Source organism: Phalacrocorax carbo, chromosome 11, assembly GCF_963921805.1.
Source record: "Phalacrocorax carbo chromosome 11, bPhaCar2.1, whole genome shotgun sequence".
Taxonomy (NCBI): domain Eukaryota; kingdom Metazoa; phylum Chordata; class Aves; order Suliformes; family Phalacrocoracidae; genus Phalacrocorax; species Phalacrocorax carbo.
The window spans coordinates 24,326,671-24,347,104 of NC_087523.1; the positions used below are offsets into that span (position 1 = coordinate 24,326,671).

The 20,434-nt window shown below is 57.4% G+C and overlaps 1 protein-coding gene across 1 annotated transcript in view; it reads right to left on the minus strand.

The window, feature by feature from the left end:
- Positions 1 to 20,434, minus strand: part of MID2 (midline 2) — a 115,730-nt gene that overhangs the window by 81,899 nt on the left and 13,397 nt on the right. The window contains exon 2 of the mRNA XM_064463537.1: positions 7,654 to 8,375. Coding sequence (XP_064319607.1) covers positions 7,654 to 8,319 — 666 coding nt within the window. The 5' untranslated portion in view covers positions 8,320 to 8,375. The remainder of the gene's footprint in view (positions 1 to 7,653; positions 8,376 to 20,434) is intronic.

Below are 20,434 nucleotides of genomic sequence, written 5' to 3' on the forward strand. Positions count from 1 at the left end.
GCCGACGTGAGGCACCCGCGGGGCCCTTTCACAATTTCCCATTGAGGGGTCCTCAGCTGGTTGTGATTTTGGTATCGAAGCCGCAGCAACGACTGACTCCCGCTGCGCGGCACCCGAAGGGCACGCTGAGCTGCTAGACGGAGGCCAGGGCAACCCCTTGGTAGGGGAACCTGGCAGAGGATCAAAGGCCTTTATCTGCATCAGGGATAAGATGCTCTTCTGCACACGTTCATCAGTTGAGTGTTTGCTGCTTTGCAAGGGGTTCGGTTGCCACCACAAAGCGATGGGAACAATAACCCTCTGATGGCAACACCGTTTCGGACCACAGGCCTCCCCTGCTCAGAGAGATCTCTTGTAACCAGTCACTGGATTACAACTCAACCAGGGATAAACCCACAGTGTGCTTTTATTGGTTTTTTCCCCACTGTCCACCTGCCTTAGGAGAAAGAAACCAACGCTAAAAAGCCTCAGGAGCTTGGTGGGGAGTGGAGACGCCTGGACTCATGCATAGAAAGCCAAAGGAACAGCAGGTAAGGCTGAGGAGCAGGCTGGCAGGTGGAGGCAGGGGCTCTGCTTGCCCCGAAACGCCCGTCGATAACCCCAGAGCTGCGGCCCCAGCTGGCGGTCCCGCGCTGCGGCAGGCTGCGGTGCAGGCGCCTGGTCTCCCCACGGCGCAGCGACGGGGTGGGCACGCAGGAAGGGACGGACTCGCCTGCACCGGTACTGCAACCGTTGCAGGAGAGCTTGAATGGTGGTTTAGCCAGGGCTGCCACCAAAGGTGGGGTCAAACCCCCTCCGCCAGCACGGCCGGGGCTGCGGCACCCGCAGGTGACCGCCCGTCACCCACCAGGGTCCCCAGAGCTGCGGGGCGGTTGCAGCTCCCACCCCGGCAAACCTGGTCTGAAGCCTGCCTCAGCTGGGTTTGCATTTCCTCCTCTAAGTGGGTCTCAAGCAGCAAAAGCATATCTGCTGCTGGGTAAGAGTAACGGAGCCGATCGCTACAGCACAAGCACAGCTTTCTATATTTTTGCTGGTAACAGCCCCCCCCACGGTCTGTGTAGGAGTCACAGCAGTCACAACTGTAACCCTCGTTATCAGCTAACTCTTCTTTGTGGGGGGGAAATATATATATATATCTATAACATTCAGCTTGGCCTGATGGCAGTACAGTAAATTATAAACTAAGCAGCAATCTCAGTGACTCACACAGCGCAAGTGAGAACATGTTCGCAAGTGCCAAGGCGAAGAAGCCCTATATTGCAGCATGGAGAAAGTTTTTTTCCCCACTCATTTTTCTACCCCACCAGTCTCTTAAGAGCCTTGGAATAACCATCAACTTCCTGCACACAATTTGTCTAGCACAGGAACTGTTTGGGGTTTTTTTTCTCCTGATCCTGAGTCCCACTCACACAAACCCACTGCAGGCAGCGCACCTCTGAAGTGTCTCAGATGCTTCCCACCTGGCTTATTGCTCTTCCTTTAGCAAAGAGCAGATATAAAAGCGTTACAAAAACACATATTTTTTTCTTTTTGGTATTTCCAGCCCATCAATCCACAGAAGCCCCAGCAACGGCAAAGGAAAAGCCTCCTCTGAGCTGGCCCTTATCTGGCTCCTGCAAAGGGGACAGAGCAGATGGAGAAGCAAAGGACAGCAGCGAATAATTAAGGCAAAATCCTCCTTTCTCTGAAAACTCATTCCACCACAAATCACGGATGGGAGGAGCCAGCCAGAGCTCTTCAGTCAAAGCCTTTCTTGCTGTAATCCCTCCCTTGGAGGGAGTCACCACGCAGCATAACCTCGCGCCCGGCCCCAGCGCAGTGGCAGCCACCGCCGGCGCAGGCAGGGCTCGGGGCAGGGCAGCGCTCCGCAGAGAGGATCCTGATTATGAGTTTCAAGAAATCTGAATTTATAATTGGCTGAGATTTTACTCAGCAGATAATGCACTGCTGTCCTAGGCGCTCGCTTTATCTAGGTCAAGCCATTAGTTTTGCTCTTAATCTATATACATTTTTAATTTGATCTTTAATGTTGATTTTCGGCCAGCAAGACGAGCTGACGGGCTCCTTTACCGCTGATTGCGTCCAACATCTCGACCCTTCCCGAACACGCAGAGAGGGAAAACAAGCACCGACATCCCGATGTGCTTTGGCTACTCGCAGCCAAGCTCCCGCATCAGGAGTGCCGGCGCTTCGCCACCGCAGGACGGGCTGCACAGCACGGCAGCGCTGGGAGTCCGAGGCCGAGCAGGGACACGCCAAGCAGCGCGCACCCCAAAAGACACACTCAGGCGGCACCCCAGCAACTCCGAGAGCTCTTGCCGGGGGGTTTGGGCAGCCAGCGACCTGTAGGGCGAGCCGCAAGAGGACAAGAGACACGAAGATGCCTTCAAAGATGCAACGTTAACTGAGGCCCGCTTTCTGAAGGCACCACCCGATTCTTCTCCCAGCTGAACGGGCACCGCCTCAAAGCCGAGCGGGTGTTGGAGCCACTACGTCGCCACTAGCAAACGCGAAGCCTCGAAGCAAGTAGAAAACACAGGCAGAAATCCAACCCCTTAAAAGCATCGCGCCTCCTGCTTGCCCTCCCTCCAGGTCCCTCTCCCATCACCCGCTTGCCTGCCCTCGCCCACACTGCTCGCAGGGCGAGATGCCACTGCTAAGTATTTCATCTCCCACATCCGCAGCTCTCCGAGCACTTAAGCACAGCGCTGGGAAACAGCCACTCTATTACAAGGCACTTCCCTACCAAAAGAGCTGTTTTTCCCTTCCCTCGTGGTCTCTGTAGCCGACAACCCTTGATGTGGAGCCTTCCCAGGGAAGCAGGATGCCACTGCATCCGTCCCAGGCACCCCAGCTTTGGAAAGCTCCCAGGCACGCTCCCGCACCACACGGGTGACCCCAGCGCTCTGACCCCTTGCCTGGCATCTCCCGCGGTCCCCTCGAAAACAGACACCCCCTGACCCACGCTCCATCTGACAACAGGGGCCGGGCTGCGAGTCCCAGCCAAGGGGAGGGGAGCTGGGAAAACCCTCTCTGTCCATCTTAAAAACAGGTGGATGCTTTTGCTGCAGAAAATCTAGTGGCATCGGATGGCCAGGGTTGAGAATAACTGCAGTTCACCCTGCGCCGTCAGCACCCCTGGAGTTTGCAGCACTCCTGCCAGCAGCCGTTCGAGCTGGCAGGCGACGGCCGATGTCCGAGGCACAGTGGGCGGCCAACGGAGCTGCTTTTACGGACGAGCCGACTCGTGGGCTTCAAAGAACCAGGTGCAGAATTACACACCGGCAAACAGGAGCATAACCAGGGCAAGAACTCCTCTATCGCAAAGCAATGGGCATTATGTGAGCAACCGTGGGGCGGGTCCAAAACCTCAGCCCGGCGATCTTCACGACTTGGATTTACTGCAGTTCAGGAAAACTGCTCACACTGCCCAGCTCCTTTATAATATAAACAGGTGGAGTTGAAAATGCATAAAATAAGAAGCCTTAATATGCATTAAAGGGGTTAAAGATAGTTCCTAAAACACCTTGGAGTGTACAATATGGCATGGCTAGATGGTTGCAGAGCCTCCACGGGGAGCCACGCTGCAGGCATGCACTAGAGATTTCTGATGTAAAACACGCCCGGAGGGGAAGGGGAGCACTGGGAGGTGGTTTCGGGTTTAGACACAACCATACGGTTTTCAGGCATTCAGCTATTCTAAAGAAGAATAAAATAATTCCCCGCCAAAGATTTTTGCGGAAAGCACAGCCCTTTTGACAAAATGAAGTTACTTGGTTCAAAACGCAGTTTTCCATCAAAAAAAACCTGACTTGAAAGGCGTTTCCAGCTCGCTCTAGCTACGGGATCAAAGCTGGAGATTAAGAGCAACTGCTCGCTGCTCGACGCCCAAGCGTACGGCGATCTTCAAGGGCAGGCTGGCTGCAACGTAACGCACTGATTAATGATTTAAAGGCAGAAAGGAGGGGGCAGAGCCCTGCCGTGGGGCACGGGGGGACTTCGGGCAGGCCCGGGGGGCAAGGCGGCCATGGGAGGGAGCAGCCAGCTCCATCAGCCGCAGGCTCCCCGGCGGCAGCATCCCACCAGCGCTCCCATCCCCACGCATTTTTAATGATTTCATGTATTTCAGATACTTGCAAGGATTTCAAGTATTGCCAGAGAGAGCATTGTGGTCGGAACTATAGACTGAGGCTGTACGAGGAAGACGACACAAAACGCTAACGCAAATATTGACTCTGCTGGTAACGCTCGGCATCGATCCCGTGCAATTCTTGCAGTGGAGGCAGAGCGTTAGGAAAAAAGCCATCCAAAAAAAGCCCAACCAACGCACAGCCGGAGGCAGGGGTTGCAGACACGTAACCGAGGTCCCCCCACGTAGGAGCCGTGCCTGGGAGGAAGGACACGTCTGCCACCGGCGGGCGGGCGGGCTCGGACGGAGGCATTGCAGCCCCCCTCTCCCCTGCTCCCCAGTTCAGCTACAGCTCCTGCCGTTGAATGGGGAGCTGGGCAGGATGAATCGCAGAGAAAGAATGCATCTAGCAGGGGAGAGCTTCCCTCCTTGTCCAAAATCACTTAAGGCTGTTATTTAAAACAAAAAAAAAAAAAGTAAGAAAAGTGTTCTGGCAACTTGCAAAATTTGGCTGCTTGAAGAAGCAATTTAGGTTGTCAGGGGTTTTTGTCTTCAGATGACTTTGCCTGGCTAGCTGACACGGGACGGGGTAGGGGGAAAAAATGTTAAAAGGGTTTTAATTTCTATCCCCAGCTTTTATTGCATGCAAACATACACGGCCGTTTCTTTCTGAGGTTTCCAATTTGCTAATTGAGACATTTCTTCATGGAAAAAGAATGTCCTGGACTAAGGACCGGGCTGCTGGCACTGCTCCGCACACCGGGGGAAGCTTAGGTGAGGCGTGATGCGAAGACGAGACAGGCACGTCGAGGTCCGACGGCAAATCTCAGCCGCCTCGGAGCCCGGATGCTTCGCGGGCACGCACCGGCACCGATGCCATTTGGCAGCACCCACCGAAAATCAGACCTCGTGGCTGGAACGTGGGGGAGGCAGAAATAAGCCACAGGACATCCTAGAGCATGTTCTTCCTCCGGCTGCAGATGTTTAAGTCACATCACTGGGCACGTCACATCGGGTTTGGGAGATTCTGGAGAAGGGGAGGTAGGAAACCAGCCCAGGAAACTGGACACCTTGGGAGATTTCTTTCCAGGCACCACTATGTTTAACAAAATAAAAGAAAAAGGGGGGGGGGGGTGGGGAGGGGGGAGAAAAAAAAATCCGGCCTACATATGAATGACCCAAGTCTTCTGTATTTTTGCTAGAGTGATAGAAGTGTTTCTCCTGCCCTCATAAAACACAGGAGCGGACAGATCGATTTTGTTCAAAACATTAACAAGACAAAGAGCCAAGAGAAGCATTTTTGGGTCAGAACAATCCCAGAACATTAAGGGAGAAAGGACCAAGGAAGAAGCAGCTGGAAACACATGAGAAGGGTTATAATGGGAATATTCTGCCACAGTTAGAGCCTCACCAGCGTGACCTCTAATGGGACCAGCTATGGTTTGGCGTTTTTTTTTAGTATTAAAAAAAGGAATTAAAAGCGTTCTGCAGACTCATGCGGAATGCACGGGGGACAGAGAGGGATTTCTAACTTTATATAGGTCAAACATCATCCACACGGGTTCACATAATATGCAGTACAACCACAGCCACTGCATAAAAATTAAGCTTCAAAGTACTCCAGAGGGATCCCTGGGAAGTTTGCGCTCTCCTACCTGAAGAGCAGCAGAACAGTAATTCAGCTCGGATCGATACGTGCTACAAGCGAAGGGGGCTGGAGGATGACTGCCCGTTTCTGCTGCTTCAGCTCCGGGGAAATTAGGATGGAAAATGTGGGCTGTCATAGAAAAGAGGTTCCCCACCACAGGAGCTCCCCGCTGGTGGAAACACTGGTCTCAGCTGGAAGCAGGTGGAAGGGAGACCCCAGGCAACAGGACCACGGAGGGGATCTTCAGAAGCTTCCAAATCCTGGTCAGCCCCCAGCCACCTTCCCTGCAAGACGGCAACCTCCCTTGGCACGGTCCCTCTGGGAGACGCAGAGGGCCGCTCGGGCCAGCCCCTCCGGCAACGGCATCTGCAAAGAGCCCGAGTGCTGAGATCCTGCGGGAGGGTGAAGGACAGGGGAGGAGTTTGGGGTGCTTGGGAAGCAGACGGGAGCTCCATCACTGCCTCACAGAACGGTTTGGGTTGGGAGGGACCTTGGAAGGCCACCCGGTCCAACCCCTGTGCCGTGGGCAGGGACAGCTTTCACTGGGTGAGGTTGCTCAAAGCCCCGTCCACCCTGACCTTGGACACTTCCAGGGTTGGGGTGCCCACAGCTTCTCTGGGCAGCCTGCTCCAGCGTCTCACCACCCTCACGGAAGAGCATTTCTTCCTGATGCCCAACCTAAACCTGCCCTCATTCAGTTTACAACCGTTGTTGCCCCTTGTCCTGTCGCTACAGATGCTGGTAAAAAGTCTTTCTCCATCTTTCTTAGTAACACCCCTTATTCAGTGAAAGGCCACAATAAGGTCTCCCCATGGAGCCTTCTCTTCTCCAGGCTGAACAACCCCAACTCTCTCAGCCTTTCTTTATAAGCAGAGGGGTTCCAGCCCTTGGACCATTTCTGTGGCCTCCTCTGGACCCGCTCCAAAAGGTCCGTGTCCTCTTTGTGCTGGGGACCCCAGAGCTGGACGCAGGGCTCCAGGGGGTCTCACCAGAGCAGAGTGGAAGGGCAGAATCCCCTCCCTCCACCTGCTGGCCGCGCTGCAGGTGATGCACCCAGGACACGGCTGGCCTGGGCTGTGAGTACACACTGTCGGCTCATGTCCAGCTTTTCATCCACCAGCATCCCACGCTCTTCTCCGCAGGGCTGCTCCCAACCCATTCATCCCCCATGACTTCCCAGAGCCCAGGCCTCTCTCTCACAGAGGAGAAGCTTTGAGCAAGCCGGCTCAAGGAAGACATGAAAGCACTCTCCGGAGCACTCCTCAGGGCATGGTGGTCCTCAGGCACGGGTAAAGCCTGCAGAGGAGGTTTCATGGACAGCAGAAGGGTTCTTATGCTCTGCAGCTTTCCAAAAGGAAATGCCCGCAGCCCAACCCATCCTGCTCCCATCCTCCAAAAGGGCTGAACAGCCACAGCCGGAGCACAACAGCCTCAAGGCATCGTGCTCACAGGTCACTCCGGCCACTCTTTGCCACGGCAGCTCCCTCGCAGGACAGGGCAAACCCCAGGGAAAGCCACGCTCCTGGGGCAGCAGCTGCAGGGCACCTCGGTGCCCAGTGATGCTTTGCTCTCCGGCCATTTAGGGAGAAGGACCGATGCCTGGGCCTGGCACACGCGCACCATCAGGAGAAAAATAAAACAGCAAAGACTTTGCTCTAATTGTGCAAGCGAGACCCAGCTCAGCCTCCTGATCCCGGGGTCCTGGAGGAGCCCGCAGGCTGCATCCCGCAGCCCACATAGCTTTCAGATGTTTGATTTAAATAAGAGGTGCCTCCTGGGGCACCTGGGATCTGCCCTGAGAACCACCCCTCGGCAAACACCAGCCCCTACGGACGACCTCGTCCGCGGGCTCGCTGCAGCGGCGCTGGGTGCTTACCTTCAGCTTTTCGAAGCGGTCGCTGAGGGATGCCACTTGGTGGTCCCGGTGGCGGCCCACCAGTTTACATAAGGCACAGATGAGCTGGTCGTCAGCAACACAGTACATGTTCACCTTCTCGTTCTCGTGCTCCAGGCACGTGAGTCCTCGGAAGTGCGCGTCGGGCACGGGCTCCACCAGACGGTGGCTGGTGAAGGGCTTCTTGTTGGGGTGGGTGGCCCGCAGGCAGCGGTCGCAGTAGGACACCTCGCAGGTGATGCACGTCTTCACCGCGTCCCGCGGGGGATCCTGCTCGCAGAACTGGCAGGCGATCCTCTCGCCGGCCACGGACATGGTAGGGCTGTTGCGGTACGTCCTCTCGCGGCGGCTCTCGCTGGGGGAGTTGGGGCCGCTCAGGGATGCCTTCTGGAAGCGGTCGATGATGTTTTGCAGGGTCACATTCCTCTTGAGGCCCTCCAGGCCCCGGTGGTTGAGGGAGATGACATAGCGGCACGTGGGGCACTGGAAGGCGGTGATGGGCTCAATGGACTCGCTGGAGGAGCAGCTGGACACCAGGATGCGGTGGGCACAGCTGAAGCAGAGGCTGTGGGCGCACGGCAGCAAGAGAGGGTCTTCGAATAACTCCAGGCAGATTGGGCAGGTCAATTCTGACTCCAGTGTTTCCATCTTTAGTTAAAACGATCCTGATTCAGCATCAAAAACCAGGGAAGGTGGTCTGGTACCTGGGAGAGAGGAGAGGCAGGCATGAAGCAGGCGCCATGGGGAGTGGGACACATCACCCCTGCAGCACCGCGACGCTGTTACTGCAGCCCGGCCAGGCTCGTGGAAGCGCTTCACGTGGCCGAAGCCTCTCACCACGCCGCCCGCCTGAGCCGAGCCACTGGCTCGGACCAGCGCCGTTCGGAGGGGAAGGGGAAAGGGCAGCAGCAAGCTCCTCTCCATCACCTTCCAGCCCAGCCAGGGAAGAGGACTTGGACAACAAGGCTCGAGACAGAAACAGGAAAAACCACATGATTTCATGTTTCTTTTAGTGAGCGCTGCCCAAGACAGGAGCAGGGGCCATGCTGGTTTCCCTGCATAAAGGCTCTGCTGCATAGCAAAGATAAACCTCTAAATAACCCTGCTAGCAGCTACACAGCCCTGTCTCCTTTAGGTGAAGGGGAAACGGTGAATCATGTCCTGGAAACTCTGAGCAAATGCGTCAGGAGCTCTACCGTACCATCCTCCTGCTCTGTGTTTCTCCCAGCCACCCCCTTTCAGGAGCGGGGCGGGAAGAGCAGCAAAATTACAGCCTGCAGCTTCCCTCTCTCGGCTGTCCTCCGCTGCACTCCAGCAACAGCCAGGGATGCCCAAATCAACTCCAGCTGAAGGCAAACAAGCTTGTATTTTTAGATCGCCTCCCTGGCACGAGGCTGGAAGTGGGCTCTCTGTGAGTGACCAAACCTGCTGTCGCATGGTTTCCAGGCTCCAGTTTTGCAGAGCACCAGGTTGCACCATGAGCGCTGGCCCAAATGCTGTCCCCTCCGCGTGGCCGGCAGCCACTGGGCTCCCTCCCCGCTGGGGCTGCAGGGCAAGCAAGCAGCAGGCCCGGGGGCAGCACACCGACAGCCCCATCCTCATAAAAACCCCATGGAAGCCACTGCGGGCACAGGCTGCAAACCCACCTGCAGACCTCGTGCCAGCTTCTGGCAGGTCTAAGGGGGAAGGCAATAACAACCCGGCAGGTGCCAAGGGGAGAAACCGCACGCTTCCCTCGCCAGCTCCACCACAGCCACGCGCGGGGACTAATTAGCGAGGAGGGGGCCGGGGCAGGCTTCGCGGCAGCCCCGCTGCCTCCAGCTCTGCTCTGCATTAGAGGCAAACCAGCAATCAATTAACCGGCCCCGCTGCTTCCCCGCGGGGACCCCGTGGAGGGAAGCGCTCGCAGAGCTGCTCTCTGCTCCGAATTAGCGTGCCGCTGCTCGGGGCTGACACCGGCTGGGAACGTCTCCTGTAGGGGAGAGGGGGTGTGTAATTACCTGGGAAGGGGGAGCAGGGCAGGGTCCGGCCGCACGGTGCTCGGACCCAGGAGGTGCTGGTGGGAGCTGCACCCTCCGGGGGGATGCTCCGCACGGGAGGGCACGTTGGAGGGGACAGCACGGGCTGGGCAGCAAGAGCTGCCAGCCAAGGAAGCACGGAAGGGGCAGGCTGGGGATTCCTCCCCAAATTCATGACAAGATGGCCTCTAGCATGGGGGTTGCCTATGGGGAAAATGGCTTGGGACTTTGGTGCTGGTACCCTGGAGGCAGGAGAGCCACAGCTGGGTGTTACAGCCTGCTAGACACCATCCTGGGGCAAGGGTGCCCAGCCCCAAGCAGTTACCTTTTTTCCAAGACCAAAGACCCAGCCAAAAGCTCGGTCCTTTCTCCAGCCAACATCCCAGCAGCCTTCACCAGGAACGAGTCTTTGCTTTCTAATTAAATCGAAGTTAGGGAGAGACAAACAGCAGCAGCAATCACCCAGGGGAAACCACACGCCATCATTCCTCAGATCCAACTGCCCTGGCTCCTTCGGTTGCCTCATCCCCGTCGCACATCACCGCCTCTGTCCCACCACAGACCAGCAGCCATCATCAGTGACAGCTCCTGGACCCCAAATCCAGCCACGGGTCCAGCAATCCCTCGCCAACCTACAGAGCGTTTTTCACCTTGTTGGCTCGCAAGCAGCGCTGCACTGGGTGTTATTGCATTCCACTCCCACTGACCGATAAGTTCAGGCTTTGTGTGATGGACGTTGGGCCGGTTTGAGAGCTGAGCATTGCTCTACTGCCTACAGACACCAATCAGCCACCCAAAGTCAAGGTCTGGATAGCAGAGCCTCAAGTCCATAACCATGCCCTGCCAGTGCACCCCATTAAGAGCATCAGGAGACATGAGCGGGCCCTGTTTGAGGATGACTGCCCGTCCCACTGCTTGCTGTGCTGGCAGCACAGCCCTTCTGCACCTGCACGCTGGTTTCTCCCACCAGAGACCTCCCAGAGCCTCTCCCTGGCATCCCACTGCCTTCCCAAAGCAAAGGGAGGCAGCTGATGGCACGGGATCAGGTTCAGCCTCTCCTTCCCCGCCCGTGCTCCGGCTCATGGCCAACACCCAGTGCACAGATGGTGCCTGCAGGTCTCCTTCAGCCCCAGCAAGTCAGGCTCCGAGGGATGCCCACCACGACACACGCTCCCCCATCACGGTCGCAGGGAAAGCCCTGATCTGCCACAGCCTGGCAGGAATCCCCTCACCTAGGCACTGCTGCAGGAGCGGACCCGATGAAAAGCAACACAGTGCCCAGCCAGGTTTCCACACTCAGCTCCCACTCCCGAAACACCTTGGCAGGGCGCATGGGCTCCCGTTTCGGGAGGAGAGGAAAAACTCTGTCAAAAGGGGCTGTAATGCAGGTGTGATGGGATGAACCAGCAGAAGCAGGAGAGGGTCTGGCTGCAGAAAGCCCCGAGCAGTCCCCCTGGGCAGGCAGGGGAGGTGGCAGCGGGGCAAGCCAGCGCCTGTGGCTCAGCAGCCTGGGAGCCGCCGGGGCAGGAGCGGTCCCACCTTCTGCAGGTATTTTCCAATCCACCTCCTCCTGCCAAGCGCCTCAGAGCCTCGAGCGATCCCAGCGCTTGCGGCGTGCTGCGGGGCCGGCTCCAGCCTCACCTGCAAGCGGTGCTGGCAGCCGTCCCCAGCCGTGGCGGGGGGGCTCTGCCTGCCCACCCCAGCGGACAGCTGCTTCCAGTGCCTGCAAATGGCAAATCACGCAGGCGCCCCGCTGCAACGTGCCGGCACCGGCCCCTGCCTATCGCACTGTCGCTTCCTAATTGCCTGAAATAGGATTTGCAAGTGCTTGGAGGAGATCTTGAGCTCTTCCCTGCACCAGCTCAAGGAGCTTATGAAATTAAGCAATTGGATATTTAGATATGCTAATTCTGCAGCAACCTTACCAAGGCCTGCACAAATGCAGCCTTGCATAGATGCAGATACACACGCATTTTTCTCTTTTTTTTTTCCCCTCCTCAAGAGAGGCAGTGGAAAAGCAGCTGCGTCCAAAAGAGCTGAGGAGCGCAAAGGCTCCCAACAGCTTCCTCTCTGCGGCCCCCAGCGCTTTTCTCAAGCCTTGGAGCCCATCTCAGCCATGGGAAAGCGGCGGGGAGGAAACGCTCCTGGCCGCCCGCCCAGGAGCTCTTGCACACTCTGCAGCAGCCGTCCCCTGCCGCCGGCTGCATCTGCCGCGCTCCCCTCCACCAGCCAAGCCTGAGAGGGTGAGGGGGCTCCAGGTGCACAGCCGTAACACCCCCATCACCATCACTGCACCCACGAGCAGCTCCCCGGCCCTTCCCTTCGGGCACTCGTGCCGTAGAGCTGTACAAAGTGCCTCTGGGTCAGGGCTGGTCCTTGCTTTGCCAGGATGCTCCAGGTAGAGCGGCTGCCTCGCCGTAAGAGGCCAACGCTCCCGGCGGCACATACAACCCCAGCACGGGAGCAGAGCACCTCTCACCTCCCAGATTCATCCACGGATTCTCTCCGGCCAGCAACACGCACACAAAAAAAATTAAGGACAAGAACAGGATTTATTTCAGAGTCTGACCAACACTGAGAAAAGAATTTAAAAATAAGGATTGGTGGAAGCAGCTCCCCAACAGCCTCCGCAGGGCAGTGCGAGAGCTGCTCGTGGCCAGGCCAACCTCCGGCGGAGCAGACGAAGCTGCAACACACCCCCGCCACGCTGCCACCAGCTCCCGCCTACCTTTGAAGTGCCCTTGCTGCCATCTGAGGCAAAAAAGATGCAAAAAGTTTAAACAGCCTTTTGCTCTGCTCCTGAGGGCTGTTCTTATGTTAATGTTGTTTTCCTTGCTGGGACAACATCCTTTAGATCTGAGATAACCGAGAGGAGCCTCAAAACCCAGGCTGGAGCAGAAGCAGGGACGAGGAAGCTCGCTCAGAGATGCACCTGGGCGAAGCAGTTGGCGCTGCCTTCTGAGCCTTTCATGCCTCTCACTTTGATGTTCGCTTTGATGTCCGGGATTGACGTGGCACGAGGAATAGCTGATTAGATTAAAGTCTGCCTTGTTTAGAGTCATTAGCTCCCTAAATATAAAATATTAACACGGTTTGCAAACAGCCCCGTGTCACTCGCGCCTAAGGGTCAGCCGGTCCCGGCCGTGCCCGCGCCGGCCCCTGGGGAAACTCCTGGCAGCCAGCGGCTGAAGCAGCGGCTTAACAGAGCACTAACACAAAACCAAACATTTTTCTCGTGGAAGCGGCTGGGTGGGATTTCTCCCATTGCGTAACAGAGCCACACAGCGTCCTTCCAGCACGCGCACAGGGTGCCTTTGCTCGGCACGACAGCGATGACGAGCGGCTTCAAGCGGGGCCAGTTGGCCAGCGGGCCCCCGTGCCGCCGAAGGTCAGCCCGTGCAGCCGGTGAGGTGTGGGCAAAGCACCCTCCTGCATCACCGGGACCTGCCTCCCCCCGTGCTGCGGGTGGGCGCAGACCCACGGGCGTCGCACATCCCCGTGTGCTGCTCCGGGTCTCCCCGCTTTTGCTTCCCTGACGGTAGGCAGGGCGAGAGACGCAGCTCGGGGAAAGGACAAGCACAGGAGACGCGCATGTCGCGGCCGCTGCCGCCCTCGCCGGGGTCACCGCTCAGGGTGGCGGGAACCCCCTGGGTGCCACCAGAGCTCCCGTCCCAGCCCAGCAGCCGGGAGCGGCGCTTGCACCCCAGGCCTCCTCCTCCCAAAGGGACAAACCTCAGCAGCAGCGCTTGCAGTAGACACCCCCCGGCTCTGCAACCCTCCAACACCATCGGCGGACGCCGCTCTGCCGGGCACGCGCACACCGCACCGTGCCCGCGCGTCGGTCGAGGCCGAGCACCCCCCGCTCGCTGGACAACAACGACCCCGAGGACATGTTGTTGCTCACTCTGAGGAACAGAACCGGCTGTGTTAATTTGAGCTCTGTTCAAAACCCAAGGGAAAGAGAGGAAAAATAAAAAATTTAATAAAAAAAAATAATCAGTGACTGCTAAAGAAAGAAGGGCAGAGCGAGAAGGGAAGGGGGAAGGCAGCAAGCTCCGGGGCAAGCAAAGCGAGGCTGTGGAGGTGGTGGCAAAGCCAGCCGCCAGCTCCACTGGGCACCGAGCAACCAGTGCTTTTACTTTGAGCCTGGCTTTTTGACAGGCTCCGAAACTCACGCGCTGACTTGGAGCAGCACGAGCATGGCGAGCCCCAGCGGTGCACGCGACATCCTAGCAAATTATATCAAGATCATTTGGTACAAAGGTTCCCCTGCTGCCTCTTGCAAATCATTATTTTCACAAGATCAAAGCCAAACACGCTTCATTCCTACCTCAAGCTCAAAGGTTCATCGTGAGCAACGCAAAGCCTTGCCACCAGGGAAGGGAGGGAGGAGAGAGAGAAGCAGCAGGAGGAGATGCTGCTCACATCACCCCTTCTATACTGGGAGGGGACATCCTGGTGTATATTACCTAAGGTCCATGGTCGGCCAGCCCCAGATTCCCCTTGACCCCTCTGAGCACCTTCAGGCAGCCCAAAATTCCCCTGCTCCTTCCGTTTGTGGTTTCCCCTTGGCCCCTGGCGCAAGAAAGCTCTTGCTCAGACAGCCACACCATGAGTGCCCCGTGCCGCAGAGCTCGGATACCAAAAGTCAGTATGACAGATTTAAACGCAGACACAGTGCAAGAGCTGCAGCTTCTTTTCATTTCTTGGGCTTGGCCACAACTACATCTTGAAGCCGGTCCTCTCGCCCCTGCCCACGGGCAGACACGGCACACGGAGTGCCGCAGCTCTTCAAGCCCTGCGAGTTACGGGTTTGACTTATTTAGGATGCAGTTCTCGGTGCTCTCCAGGCAGCAGCGTGTAATTACTGTATAACTGCGGAGGGTTTATCAGGCTAAAAAACCCAGTCCCTCCCAGCGTTTGGCTTCACTCCCATTTGGCGGCAACAGGTCAATGCACCTCGTGCACGGCGAGCACCAGCCTTTGACAAGCTGGACGCAGCAGCACCCGCTTCCCTAACCGGTTAGAGAGAATTTAAAACCCAACAACATACGTGTGCAGGTCACATTTTCCTCTCCAGCACACCCTCCTGACCTCTGCCAGCCTTCACTTTTATCAGTGTTTGCTAAGGTCACCTGAAATTCCTCCTGGTCTCTCCCAGCACCAAAACTGGGCAGGACTTTGCCAGCCTCTTCGAGCCCCACATTGCAAACCATGTCTCCTCTCTGGACCTGCTCAGGCAGACGCTAACTCTTCTTCCCTCCCCCCATCCCTTTTTTTGTCCCCACCCCAGAAAAACTTCAGCCCAAATTGTTCAGCCACTTCCAAGAATGAGGCTTAAAAAAGCAACATTGCTCCACCCGTACATTTAAAAAAAAAAAAAAAAAAAAGAGAAAAATTATGGCAACCCTTTCCTTAATTGGCTCCACGACAGCAGGATATAAAATCTGGGCAGCAGTTGTCTGTGTGCTTTTGTTGTCCTCAGGAAAATTAGCTCGAAATTGGATCACTGTTCAGGGAAAAAAGAACCCATCCAGCAGCCACGTCCTGTCCCCGAAGAGCCCCGGGTGCCCAGCGCAGCCCCCCGCTCCGGCTGAGCGGGACCCTCCCGCAGCGGCAGGGACCCACTCCCCGGGCCCGACGGGGCAGAGGGGCTCCCCCTCCACCCCCCCCAGCCCTGCTGCCGACACCGCACGCCTGCAAACATCAGCCTTCCCGAGGAACTGCCCTAAATTTGCCCTTGAGACAGGTCTGGCCCACGAGAAATGGGGTCCTACGAGGAAAAATAGCCCCCGACGGTGTAGTTTGCAACAGCTTCTTACCCAATGAAGACACTCGAGGGACAGAGACGGGAGGCAATTGGGCTCATCCAGCCAATTTAGACCTAGCAGTACCTAATTTTTCTGTGCTTGACTTGCAACCTTGATAGGCTGGTGCGCGTAGAGCTGCTCTGCATATTTAACACTAAAATTCAAGCTTTAGGCCCCAGACGGTGAGGAGCATCCTTCGGCCAGGCCGTCGCAGCACGCGCCCCTTCGCTTGCTCCTTCCTACCAGTAAATCTGAAAACATCGAACCGAATTTGACCTTTCCTCCCACAGCTCCTGCCTTAACAGTTTCCTTAATAACTTAGTGAATTTGCCCAAGGCTTTCTGAAAATCCAAATAATTCATCTCCCAGCGGCTCTCCCCAGTCACCTTATCACAACATTGAAAAAAAGATTAAAAAAAAAATCCTGAGTAAACTGGATTTCCTGTATAAAAGCCATGTGTTGTTGCCCTTAATCTATCACACCGAAGTGCAGGCAGTTCCACACAAGCTTTAATTATTTTCTCAGCCAATTTGCTTGGTGCTAAAATAAAGCTGGCTGCTCTGTAATTCCCACAGTTCTTCTCGTACCTCTTTAAATATAAGGACAGAGCAGAAGAGGCTGCGCTTCCGTGCAGCAGTTGCTTTTAATGAGAGATTACTTTTTTTCTGGCAGTTCAGCTGCTTCATTGTTAAATTCCTTCAGAAGAGCTGGCTGGAGCCCACCGGGCGCCGGTGATTTGTTGCTCTTTAATTTCTCCGTTTGCACAGTACCTTATTCCCCAGGGGAATTTCATCTTCATCGCTGCCTACATTGTCTTGACTGATGGGATGAAACGGTTTCACTTCATCACAACATCCTCTTTCTCCTGAACTTCTCCCATCAGGCTCTGGTGACGGAGCTTCTGCCCCCAGCTCCGTGCCCGTGCACAGCTGGCAGGGTGCCCCTTAAACACCTCTGCCCTTGCAGCTTGCACAGCTAGTTTCGGCTGGGCTCCCCCCAACCCTAAAGAGGGGATCGTTCCCCACGTCTGAACTCTGTACAAGCCTTCGTAACCAGCACGCAGGCACTGCCCTGCCGTCAGCATCACCGGCACAGCACGCCCCGCCAGCCACCGCTCCCCTTCCCCGCTGCGGCAGCTCCCGGGCCGCCCCTCGAGCTGCTCTGCTTTGGGGTGCTGTATTTTCCACACATCCCCCCCAATAACACCTCTCCATTTGTCACGCAGCTCCACAAGCCTCCACTGCCCCCCAGGGATCTCTGTAGTTTGTATAGACACAAGAAGCCCTCGCCCTGGCGGGCTCTTCCCAATACTCCCCCAAACACGCTGCCCCCAGCTCAGCACCTTCCATGCCCAGCATGCCCTGCCGTCCTTCCCTCCCGCCGGCACCGGAGCTGAACATTTCCCATCGTTTTTAAATGGCTCATAATACTTTACAGCTGTGCAGAAATCAATTGATTACGCTATTTGTTCTAGCAATGCCATGAACCCTTCCCATCCGCAGCCACCTCCGATTTGCCTGGTGTGAAACGCAGAGCCACACTCCTGCGGGCTGGAAAATATGATGTGGGAAGGGCTCATGACAATAGGAGGGGTTTTTTGGCCTAGCGTTGGTTAAACCATCAGCTGCTAACGTATTTGTCTAGCCTGATAGGACTGCAGCGTAGGATGAAGCACAAAGGTTGTGCTGTTTTAAGTCAGTCATGGCTGCACAAGAACACAAGCCATCACCAAGCTGCGCTCCTCATCCACCGGTTACCAGGTGCCAGCCTTGCAGCACTTCATTTGGATTTTGTGGAGATCTTGAAAGCACCCCAAGCCCACCAGCGTCCACGACAGCCCTCGCACACGGAGCCGAAAGCTTTACTGTAAAGGCAAAGCCTTCAGTGCGAGCCCAGCACCACTCACGTTTCGGATGAGCTCACCAGGGAGCAGAAGCAGCTCCAAGGAGCCCGTCTTCGGGTACCCACATGGGGCAAGGATGCTCGGGCCAAAGCCCACGAGGTCTCCACCAGGGAGAAACCTCATTCACCTCCAAGACATCAGAGAGGCAAGCACCAAACAAAGCCTGTCTGGTTTTTCTCCAGTTACTTACCAGTCGAAGGGAAGATTTTACCTCTTTCCCACAAACAGTGCCCGGCTCGGCAGCGCGCACGAGGCACTGAGCTCTGCCCTGCTCGGTGAGGCGACAGCTCCCCGAGCACTCCCACGGGACCTCAGCACAGCGCCTGCCCCCCGAAGGCTCCCAGGGGATCCAGCGTTTGGAGTTTACAGGGTGCAAAGCAGATCAGGGAGGGACTTCCTGCAAGTTGCTCACCGGCTCTTGCAGCCAGGCGCACGAGAACCGCACCGTACGGATTTCTCAGCAGCTGGAGCGGTTCAAAGAAGCCTCACGCAGCAACGGTGCACATCCCCCTCGAGGAGCCTTACGGGGCGACTCCCACAGACGTGGCATGGAAACCCGCCCCTGCCACCTCCCTTGGCAGCCTGGGGGTTGACAGGACACAGAAAGGTGCACGGCATATTTCCAGACCCCTCCGACTCAGCAGGTCCCTGGAGCGTTGCTTTGGATTCCTCCTGAACGCCACGGCTCCCCGGGGCCCTCTGCGCTCCGGCAACTAGTGAAACCACGGACTGCGGCAGCGAGGCTCACCCTCCTGCAGGCCACAGCCCACCGCAGACCTCTCCACGCACCGTGCCGCGTCCATCCGTCTGTCCCAGCCTCCCCAGCTGTGCATCTCTGCCTGGCACGGCCAAAACCCAGTAGCCCCCGCCAGCAGCTGCCACCGCGGCTCGGGGGCCGATGCCCCACGGCCAGGGATCACGGCGATGCCGGGCAGCCTCAGCCCGCGATGCCAGAGCCAGGGACAGCCGCAGGCTCCCGGTTCCAAGGGCTGCAGCAGCAGCGGGAGCAGCCCCACCTTCCCAAGGCCGGCACAGATGCAAGCGAGCCACTTCCAGCCCAGTCACTGAGCGAAGCAGCTGGGGACTTGGCGCGCCACCAAAGCGGCACATCCACCGCTCCCACGGCCCTGGTGCCGGCAGCCCTGCCGTCCCCCTGCAAATCCTCCTTCCCCTGCCCTCCAAACCCCTCCTCTGCTCCAGGTCTCCCCACCTCCCTCCTCCCTTCACCTCTCCTGCCGTTATTTGCTCTCCTGCCACCCTGGTCTAACGGCTTCAGCTCCGCTGCCCAGCGCAGTCAGCCGCTGTGGTACGGCACGCGAGTGAAACGCGGCACTCGTGTCAGCGCTGGCAGCTCCCGAAGAGAGACCTGCGCCCGGCTGGCTCCTGCCAGACCACGCATCGCAGCAGCTTTTTGATCCAAGCCTTCCTCCAAGCGCACCCCGCAGCTCTGCGTCCTTCCCCTCTTCCTCATCCGCCGCCTGCAATGCAGCTCCAGCCCAGCAACGTCCCTGCAAGCAGCCAGAGGCCCCTGGCCCTACAAGGACAAGGGGAGGGCACAGCTGCAAATGCAGTGCAGCAGCAGCTGGTGCTTTACAATAACCTTTTGGGCTCAAGAGCACGTCATGGCTTTTATCCCCCAGACGGATGCTGCACGGAGACATCCAGCCCTGCGAGGAGCCGACAGATGTAGCACCATGCCAGGCACTGCCAGGCCCCACAGCCATTAGCTACAGGGTGAGCAGAGCCCCCCACACCACCACCCAGCACCCCAATATCTACGTGCACCAACCATGAAAGCTCAGCTCCTTCACTAAACCAGAAGCAAAGCGAGGCAGTGCAGGCAGCTGCACATGAATCCCCCACGGACCTCGGAGCAGCAGGGTGGCCGAGCAGGCTCGTATTTCGAGGGTGAGCCCCTCGGTGTCTCCGGCGGCTGGAGAAGCCGCAGCATTCACAGCCCCAGCACCGTACCAGGGGATGAACATCCCTTGGGGACTGCGCCCCATGAGCAAGGGTTATCCCCGCTCCAGCGCTTCCTCCTGGGCCACCAAGTTTCAACACCAGACTACAGCGCTGCTCAACCACGGGGGAACAGGGTATAAAGAGGTGCTGAGAAATGACCGCAGCAAAGGCGAGGCTGGGCCCACGGCGAAGCTCACTGCAGGACAGAGCCAGGAGAGCCAGTGTTACTGCAACGCGAGCACGGCACAGCAAGGAGCCGGCCCGTCACCAGTGCTCCCAGCGACCCTTGTGCTGTGCAAACGTCAAGGCTGCTACTGAAGGGGTTTTACTGGGGGACAGAACGAAGACAGATCCTCCGCCAAAGGGGTTCCTCCTGCGCAGCTCGGCCCCATCCCAGCAAAGGCAGAGCCCAAGCGTGCCAGCGCGGTGCTTGGCATCCCCCTGCTGCGAGCCCCAGCCTGCGCTGCAGAGCGGCGCCGGGCAGCCCTGCAGGGGAAGGGAGAAAACTGGAACGGGGCCGTGCAAGCCAGGCACGGCTCCAGGAGGCCTTGCTGGCTGGACCAAGGTTTCCACCAACTTCTCAGCCTGCTGAGGGCTACGGCATGTCCCCAGACAGTGCTCTAAAGAGCACACGTGCTACAGCGCTGCCTCAGCCCCGCGAGCTCACGGAAAAGCAAGCTGCAGGTGATGTCGCTCCAGCCTCTTTTTGTTGTTCAAGAAAAGGGCTATTCCATCCTCCCCGCAGAGACCCCAACCTCACGCGCTGCTAACTGGAGGCTGTGCAAGTTAGCCCAGAGCCAGCCGCCACCGCAGAGCCTCGCCGCGCTCCCCAGCCAAGCGCCCACTCCGGCCTCCAAACCCCGAGCCTCTAAACACGACGGATGCCACGGAATCGGGAAATTCAAAGGCTATTGTGCTGCTTCGTGCAAGTTTAAATATATCTGCACGGGCTCCTTGGGGTTGCATTCCTGGTGAAGCGGGTAAGATAAACAAGGCTTCCTGCAGGAACTGAAGACAATGGCGGAATAATTAGCGTTAATCCCCAATGCAGAAACAATGCAGGTAGCAG